The sequence below is a fragment of the Lampris incognitus genome, chromosome 16 (genome assembly GCF_029633865.1).
Source record: "Lampris incognitus isolate fLamInc1 chromosome 16, fLamInc1.hap2, whole genome shotgun sequence".
NCBI lineage: Eukaryota > Metazoa > Chordata > Actinopteri > Lampriformes > Lampridae > Lampris > Lampris incognitus.
This window is the reverse complement of record NC_079226.1, coordinates 36,729,036-36,737,674: the sequence shown is the minus strand read 5'-3', so window position 1 is coordinate 36,737,674 and position 8,639 is coordinate 36,729,036. Positions and strand designations below refer to the sequence as shown.

Genomic DNA, 8,639 nt, shown 5'->3' with positions numbered 1-8,639 from the left:
TGGTTCAGTTCCAGCCAGTGACTTGTGTTGCATTTCTCACTCTCCCCGTCTGCCGCTTCACCATCCTGTATCCAATATAGGCAAAAAGGCCACACAAAAACAAAAAAACTTTACAAAAAGAAAGGAATTATATTTCAAAGTACTTTCACGTCTTTTGGTTTGGTGTTCTTTGCCTGCACGTTGTTCGGCAGTATGTTCTCAGCGTTGACATTCGGGTTTGTGTTGGCTCCGTCCTTAACGTTGGTGACTTCGGTGCTTTTACTTTTCTTTTTAACCTTGTTTTTGAGTTGCTTCCGCACACCTTCCTCTAAAGCAGTCTTCTTGGCGTGGACTCTCGTCTTTCAGGTGGACGGGGGTTGTCAGGTGAGTCTCCTTTAACTTTGCCATGGCTGTTTGATTGTTGCCATTTTGCAAAGGGTTCTTCCCTGATGGTGCCTTGCTGTTTCTTGTTGTTGGGTTTGTTCTTCTTAGACCCCCCCTTAGACCCCCGCTTTAAAGTGGTCTTGTTTTTTTTTTCTCCTTTTATTTCTAATTAGACCGTCAGTTCCTCTTTTTCGACATCGTCGTGTCGTCAGATGTCTGTTTAGGCATCACTGTAGTGCAGACAGTCGTCGCAGTGGCAGAAGCTGTGGAGGGTTTGGCCCCGGCTCATGGGAGGTGGTGGCTTATGGTGATTTGAATTTTCTAGGCGGAGGTCTCGTTGGTTTTTCGTTTCCGTCCAGCACAGTCACTGAAATGGCACAGATGTCAGTAAGTACCCCATTTTCATCTCTCCCTATGCATAAAAAGGGGAGATTTCTACAGCCCAAAGTGTTGCATATGACAAGACAGCGTTCAATATTTGGCTCTGAACGGGGATTTAAATGTTCGGAATACGTCCCTGTTTTGTCTCTTATCTTTTCATCATCGTTGATGTTAACTCGGAGAGTGACGTTGATAGTTTTATATGTGACCTCGGGCACGATATACAATTTGGCTGCAAGTGGGCCCCTGAAATGCAGGGGGTGGGGGGATTCCTATGAGGATATATCTACTGTAGAGAAACTACTACTATTTTTGGCTGCTCCCGTTAGGGGTCGCCACACCGGATCATTCGTTTCCATCTCTTCCTGTCCTTTGCACCTTCCTCTGTCACACCAACCACCTGCATGTCCTCTCTCATCACATCCATAAACCTCCTCTTTGGCCTCCCTCTTCTCCTCTTCCCTGGCAGCTCCATATTCAGCATCCTTCTCCCAATATACCCAGCATCTCTCCTCCACACATGTCCAAACCATCTCAATCTTGCCTCTCTTGCTTTGTCTCCAACCCATCCAAACAAACTGAGCTGTCCCTCTATTATACTCGTTCCTAATCCTGTCCTTCTTCGTCACTCCCAGTGAAAATCTTAGCATCTTCAACTCTGCCACCTCCAGCTCCACCTCCTGTCTTTTCATCAGTGCCACCATCTCTAAACCATACAACATAGCTGGTCTCACAACCATCTCGTAAACCTTCCCTTTAACTCTTGCTGGTACCCTTCTGTCACACATCACTCCTGACACTCTTCTCCACCCACTCCACCCTGCCTGCACTCTCTTCTTCACCTCTCTCCTGCACTCCCTGTTACTTTGAACAGTTGACTCCAAGTATTTATACTCATCCACCTTCATCACCTCTACTACCCCTGGCATCCTCGCCATTTTGCTGTCCTCTTCTCATTCACACATAGGTATTCCGTCTTGCTCCTACTGACTTTCATTCCTCTTCTCTCCAGTGCATACCTCCACCTCTCCAGGCTCTCCTCAACCTGCACCCTACTCTCGCTACAGATCACAATGTCATCCGTGAACATCATCGTCCATGGAGACTCCTGCCTGATCTTGTCTTTCAACCTGTCCATCACCAGTGCAAACAAGAAAGGGCTCAGAGCCAATCCTTGATGTAATCCCACCTCCACCTTGAACCCATCTGTCTTTCCCAACCCCCCACCTCACCACTGTCACACTTCCCTCATACATATCCTGCACCACTCCTACATACTTCTCTGCAACTCCCGACTTCCTCATACAATACCACACCTCCTCTCTCGGCACCCTGTCATACGCTTTCTCTAAATCCACAAAGACACAATGTGCCTCCTTCTGGCCTTCTCCATACTTCTCAGTCAGCGTTCTCAAAACAAACATCACATCTGTAGCGCCCTATGAGCATCTACTGTAGAGAAAACTGGGTTTAAATGATAAAATACCTTTCCAAAGAATTTCAGGTCTCAAATACTTTTTTCTCGATACTAACCGCTGACCTCATAACACCTGTTTATCAAGCACCCTGATTGAAACGTTACTTGAATATTTTATCCGCGCACTTCCGTCGGTGGAAGGTACTGATCCACCGGCTCGTTTTAATCAAGCAAGCTTTCTCAGAAAGTTGTTCCTCCGAATGTTTTTTTGTTGTTATCTTCACCAGGTCTGATATGTATATAATGTGTATGAGAGGAGCTGATAAAAGCATGAAAGTAATTGGGGCAACTTACATTCCCTGGGTATGAAAGGAAACTTCTTCCCCTTCACCTTCACAGGGAGCAGTTTATGCCTGCATTTGCCCGGAGGGGCTCTCCTGCGGGGATTGACAACAAATCAGTGGAAGTGGGGGGGGGGGATTATTATTCAACATTTGAAATGGAGATATATCAGTCAGAAAAGACAGCAGGAGCAGATCTTGGGCGGCACGGTGGCGCAGTGGTTAGCGCTGCCCCCAGACAAATACTAAAAACCAGTGAAAAACTGATTTTTTTATAGAGTTGAACGATACCCTATCACCAATCACAGGCTCTCAGGTAAACCATACAATACCTGGATGGATCCACGAATTTGTAAATGGTTCCCGAAGGAGACATGGCACTTGGATACGAGGTAGCCAGGAGATACAGCTCCCCTGAAGGAAAGGAAAAGACAAGAAAGAGGAATGCAGATTTTTTACGGATGGTGCAGAAGCGTAAGGTATGTCCGAGATTGGTATTTACCGGCTTCGTCTTGGGCGAAGGAGATGATGAACTTGTGGTGGTGATTGATCAGCCTGGGAAAAGAGCACGTCCTTGTGTCGCCCATACATACACTCCGCTCTGTCCACTCTCCCGTTGTCCTATCCTCTTGCAAAGCCACAATCCGGCTGACGTAGTCGTAAGAATGGGATATAATTCAACATTAGGTATTTTTTTTAAACATGTCAGTCAGAAGAGAGGCGTCACGACACTTCAGGTTATTTCCAAGTGAGCTTTAAATCAAAGGGGTATATTTTAAAATGGAGTTTGCCCAGCGTGCTGGGATGGTCTCAGCTTTCTGCCACAAATTATTTTAGATCCTAGGGGGCAAAACCTCCCCAACTGGCACTTGCGTGAGATCATTTGAATGAGAAAAACAACATTTAGCACAGTTCTGTTGCCAGCGTGCCATGTTAGGTGTGGCTCACCCGCTCATGAAGTCACCAAAAACGTACAGGCCATTTAGGTTAGGGGATTCACATCCTCTATACACGTAGCCGCCAGTCACCGATTTTCCAGCATGGTGGGCGTATGTAAATATAGGGAGGGTGTCGTCTGTAAAGCGCAGAAAGATGTAGGAATTTACGTGTGGCCTGTACCACAAACGCTAGCCGAAGACACAGTGCAGCATGGGTGGCTGGTGAAAGTATCAATATAAGAATCAAAGCATGATTTCTCTTCCAAATGTATGTATCCTAACAAATTCATCAACCTCTTTTCTCCCATTCACTTTCTTTTTTGTTTTTTACCCCCCCCCTCCCTCCTTTTTCTCCCTAGTTGTATCCGGCCAATTACCCCCACTCTCCCGAGCCGTCTCAGTCGCTGCTCCACCCCCTCTGCTGAATCGGGGAGGGCTGCAGACTACCACATGCCTCCTCCCATACATGTGGAGTCGCCAGCCGCTCCTTTTCACCTGACAGTGAGGAGTTTCACCAGGGGGACGTGGCATGTGGGAGGATCACGCTGTTCCCCCCAGTTCCCCCTCGAACAGGTGCCCCGACTGACCAGAGGAGGCGCTAGTGCAGCGACCAGGACACATACCCACATCCGGCTTCCCACCAGCAGACACGGCCAATTGTGTCCGTAGGGACGCCCGACCAAGCCGGAGGTAACACGGGGGAGTCTAACCGTCGATCCCCGTGTTGGTAGGCAACGGAATAGACCACCATGCCACCCGTACATATACATTTTGATTGACAAGATGTACCGTATGAATAAAGGATTGAAGCCCCAGCATCCCGCGACCCTGAGAGCAGGATAAGCGGTTTGGATAATGGATGGCTAGATGATTGATTGATATCATACTTAATTTGTTACGCGAGACCAAAGTGTATTCAGTATACTCACTGAGTGAGGAGTTGTGGCAAAGTTTGAGGTCATAGCATTCAAATCCCTCCTTGGCTCTCCAGCCATAGTTTCCTCCACGCACGATAATGTCAATCTCCTCATAGCGGTTCTGGCCAACATCTCCACAGAATATCCTACCCCTGCCATACTGGCTAACCCGGTCTCCGTGGTCCACCGAACAGCGCCACATGTTTCGGACCCCATATGCATACACCTCAGGCCGGGCGTCAGGATGGCCGATAAAAGGATTGTCTGGCGGTATCTTGTAATTGTTACCATTGATGTCACTTCCATCCACATCAATGCGCAGGACTTTTCCGAGTAGCGCGCTCCTGTATGGGATCAGAGAGGTTTTAGCTGGCATTTTGAACATTGACCTTTTGTTACGTTGGGTCTGGCCTCGTCGCCCCCCGAATCTGCTACATTGGTGTCACAGGTGGGATGGTGAGACTGTGAGGCCATCGGAAGCGCGTGCGCCCAGAGGCGTAAGGGAGCTGGTATGCTGAAGCACGGGGATGTGCTTCCTGAAGGAGGGGGGTAGCGTAATGACCACGGATGTGTAGACTCGCTAGCCAGTTGGCTAACGGGTTGGACCCTTTAGTCGACTGGTTACCGTAGTCGTGCGGGAGACCCGGGTTTGCATCCTGGCTGCGGCAGTTCCCGGCTGCCCCCTGAATTCACTACAGTGTTGTTCATACACAATCCAGGTCACTGCATCTAGTGACCTTTTGCATACACAATTACAAAAAGCTGAAAGAGAGCTAACCAAAGAGTAGCCTTTTCATGCACTAATAAATGAGAAGATTGAGCTTGGTGCCTTAATCATGTAATGCTCTAATTTTGAACAAACAAACCTTACCCAAAACAAACTATCCAAAACAAACCTTATTTGTGATAGTGGGCTATACAAACAGAATTGATTTGACTTGACTCAACTTATCCAGATAAAGATATTCTGATGAAGGTGTGTCAATGTTCTTTCTTAAGTCGGAGTAATACGTAATCGGTTTATGATCAGGTCATCAGTCTGCATGTGTACATACCCTTTGTAACAATAATATTAATGGTTTACATTTATATAGGGCTTTATCTAGACACCCAAAGCGCTTCACATTGAAGGGGGTAACTCACTTCAACCACCACCAATGTATAGCACCACCTGGGTGATGCACGGCAGCCATTTTGCACCAGAACACTCAGCACACATCAGCTTGAGGTGGAGAGGGAGGAATCATTGAGCCGATTACATGGGGGGATGATTAGGTGGCCAGATGGCTCTCTCCATCTGGCCACCTACAGGGAACCCCCTACTCTTTGCGATAAGTTCCATGGGATCTTTAATGACTACAGTGAGTCAGGACCTCGGTTTAACGTCTCATCCAAAGGACGGCATCTCCTACACCACAGTGTCCCCGTCACTGCACTGGGGCATTGGAATTTGATATTTGTTGTTTTTATTAGGACCAGAGGGAAGACTGCCCCCTATTGGCCCACCAACACCACTTCCGGCAGCAACTCAGTTTCCCAGGAGGTCTTCCACCCAAATATTAGCCAAGCCCACAACTGCTGAGCTTCTGTCATTCAGCAGAACTAGGGTACATGTTGGTATAGCTGCTGGTAGCCCTCTCGATCAATTTTCAAAGTTGTGATTGGACAGTCCACATTTTGGGCAGGTCCACCTTTTTTTCTAAATTCATTTCACCGAGGGAGAGATCAGACCTAGTCTCATGTAAGATCCACCATGTCGGTGGACTGAAACTGCTGCATTTGAAAAAAAAAAAAAAATTTGTGAAACTATGTGTTTCACTGCATTTTAATGACTTAACTCTGCCTTGAGTTGGGGTCTTACTTGTTTTGTGAATTGCCGTACTTCCCAAATGGATCCCCAGCTTTTCCGCCATCTCCAGTAAAGATGTATAGGTATCCATCGAGGCCAAAGAGGAGCATACCTCCATTGTGGTTTGCTGCTGGCTCCTCGATCTCTAGGATGACTCTGAAGGAGAGAAACTGGCAACTGAACAGTAACCACATGCTTAGCTGAGATTTCTGTAATTGTAGAACCCAGTGTCCGACTGGCATTCCCGTGAGGAAGCCTCTTGCTCTAGAGAAAACGCCCTCCCAAAGGCACCATTACATTCACCTTTACCTCATCTGACACCGACACTTTGCCATAGTCTATATATATGTCCTTGTTTGTGTTTCCAGATTTCTTTGGCTATTCCTGTGTAATTTGGAGTTGTAAAAGCAAGTGCTAGGTGAGGCAAATGCCTATGGACCGATCTGCACCATTGCATTGCCCCACAGTTCCAAACAAACCTATACGTTTAACTGTAAGTCCACCTTCACAGTGTCATGGTTTATGTTATGCCAAGGGCGTCTCATGCAAGTTATGGGTACTTCAATCACAGGCTGAGGGGGAGTGAAGAATTACTGCCTTACAGACACAAGCACTGACAGGAGTGGATGCAAAAAGTCCCAACAAGTAGGCCTTACCTCTCCGAATGAGGGTCAGCCGTGTTCATATCATGGGCAGAAACTCTCATCTCACTGATGCGAACCTTCTCCAGCTTGCTGTTGACCAGGACTGAGTAGTAGATGAAGAAGCGGCCGTTGTGTCTGTACTGGGGGTGGAAAGCCATGCCCAGGAAACCCCTCTCATCGCCCAGCCAAGGCGTAGTCAGCACCTCCCCACTCAGGTCTAGATACGGCTGTTCCAGCCGGCTGCCGTCATGCAGGTAGACCCACACGAAGCCCACCTGCTCGCCGACGAACATGCGGTGTGTGTCGTCCTGGCTGTGGAGCATCAGTACAGGGTTCCTGAGGCTGTTGGCCACCTCGGTCAGGCACAGCTGGAGACACCCCTCGGGGTTTTCTGCCACCTTACCCAGGTTGCTGTTGAGGTCAGCGCTCCTCAGGACGTTGGGGTAGCAGTAGTCCCGGTCGGCCAGGTTGACCATGCTGCAGAACGAGAACACATCCCGCTCGGCGGCCTCCTGAAGTCGCCTGTTCCCTGTTAAATACTTCACCGTGGGGCGACATTTGGCGTGGAATTTGGAACAGAAATCAAAGCAAAGCCCGGGTAGTTCTCTGACGGGGGTGTGGGCATCCTCGGCATCATAGAGATGAGCAGCATACGGAGAGCACTCCTACATGGAGGAGGCATGAGGCAACATGCGTTTAGAAGGGATGCAGGATTACTTATTTCTCCTAAGTACATCCAACTCAACAGGCTTCATTTGCCCTAAATAATCATTACTTGAATAAAACATGACAAGTCATAGCCTTAGGTTTTTCTTTTTTCTTTTTTTTATAAATCAAACTCTTCTTATCTAGATTTCCCTTGTAAAGATGTAAAGTTACTTAATCTCTGGAAATAAGTGAACACAAAGAGCCACCTCTCTTCTACTTGATCTTCTGGGTAGCCTACATGGATAAGAGTCATCACGATATAGTATACGATCCACAACTCTAAGATTGAATTGCCTCTTAAGTCACTCTGGATAAGAGCGTAAGCAAAATAACAAAAATGGAAAATGCTGGAAAATCCTGGTCAGATGTGCCCAACTTCCTCAAACAATTATTAAAGCGCCGTGCTGTAAAATTGCCACTTCAATTTACAATAACCTTTGGTTCAAGTCCTCCCCAAGTATAATGTCTAACATGGGTTTTGAGGTCATTTCCACATACTTCATTTTGTTCCATCATTATTTACTTCATAACTCATACCTTAGTCATTATGACGACTTTAAACTTTTATTTCTTACTTGTGGGTTAAAAGCATGCCCGCAAAAACAGCCTCCTCAAACGTGGAACAAGTCGGCTGCATTCATCAGCATCTGATTTTGAGTTTTTAAAACAGTGAATCTTATTCGGTTGTAGAGTCTACGCCTTCAAAGCACACCGGTAACTCATAAATTCTACTTACCTGACACATGATTTCTTTCAACACGTCGCCACAGAGCTCATATCCCGCGACGCCCAAGAGGTCGATGATGTCCCAGTACCTCTCGGCGATGACGTTGTCCGTCTTCTGGTCACAGCAGCCGAACCGCTCATACTGGGTGCAAAACTCCAGGTGGGACGGAGGTCTGAAAGGCGGTTCGAAGTCCAGGCACTGAGGGTGAGAACGTACCCGTTGAACTGGGACGAGCAAAAGGACTGGCGTAATAAACAGGACCAGGTCGGGGAAGAGTTGTGCCTTTTTATCCGCGCGTAAAAGTGCGCAGCGGGCTCCGTTGGGACGGGGGGCAGCGTCCCGCGTCCCCGTCAT

General features: G+C 47.6%; 1 protein-coding gene across 1 annotated transcript; it reads right to left on the bottom strand.

Annotated features, from left to right (window-relative positions):
• Positions 1–665: 665 nt before the first annotated feature.
• On the bottom strand, positions 666–8,639 carry hhipl2 (HHIP-like 2). Its single transcript, XM_056295440.1, has 9 exons — positions 8,295–8,639; positions 6,863–7,515; positions 6,219–6,362; positions 4,370–4,701; positions 3,451–3,577; positions 3,005–3,150; positions 2,835–2,916; positions 2,516–2,598; positions 666–730 (listed from the first exon to the last, which is right to left on the bottom strand). The coding sequence occupies exons 1-9, from the start codon at positions 8,637–8,639 to the stop codon at positions 666–668; spliced, it is 1,977 nt and encodes a 658-aa protein (XP_056151415.1).

Bases quoted from the DNA above. Each gene is read 5' to 3' on its own strand.
- hhipl2 (XM_056295440.1), bottom strand. From the start codon at position 8,639: ATGACGGGGACGCGGGACGCTGCCCCCCGTCCCAACGGAGCCCGCTGC. The intron at 6,363-6,862 runs GTAAGGCCTACT...TCTCTCCTTCAG, and splicing joins GCTGACCCTCATTCGGAGAG to AGTCATCCTAGAGATCGAGG. The intron at 731-2,515 runs GTAAGTTGCCCC...GTGCCATTTCAG, and splicing joins TCCTTTCATACCCAGGGAAT to TGACTGTGCTGGACGGAAAC.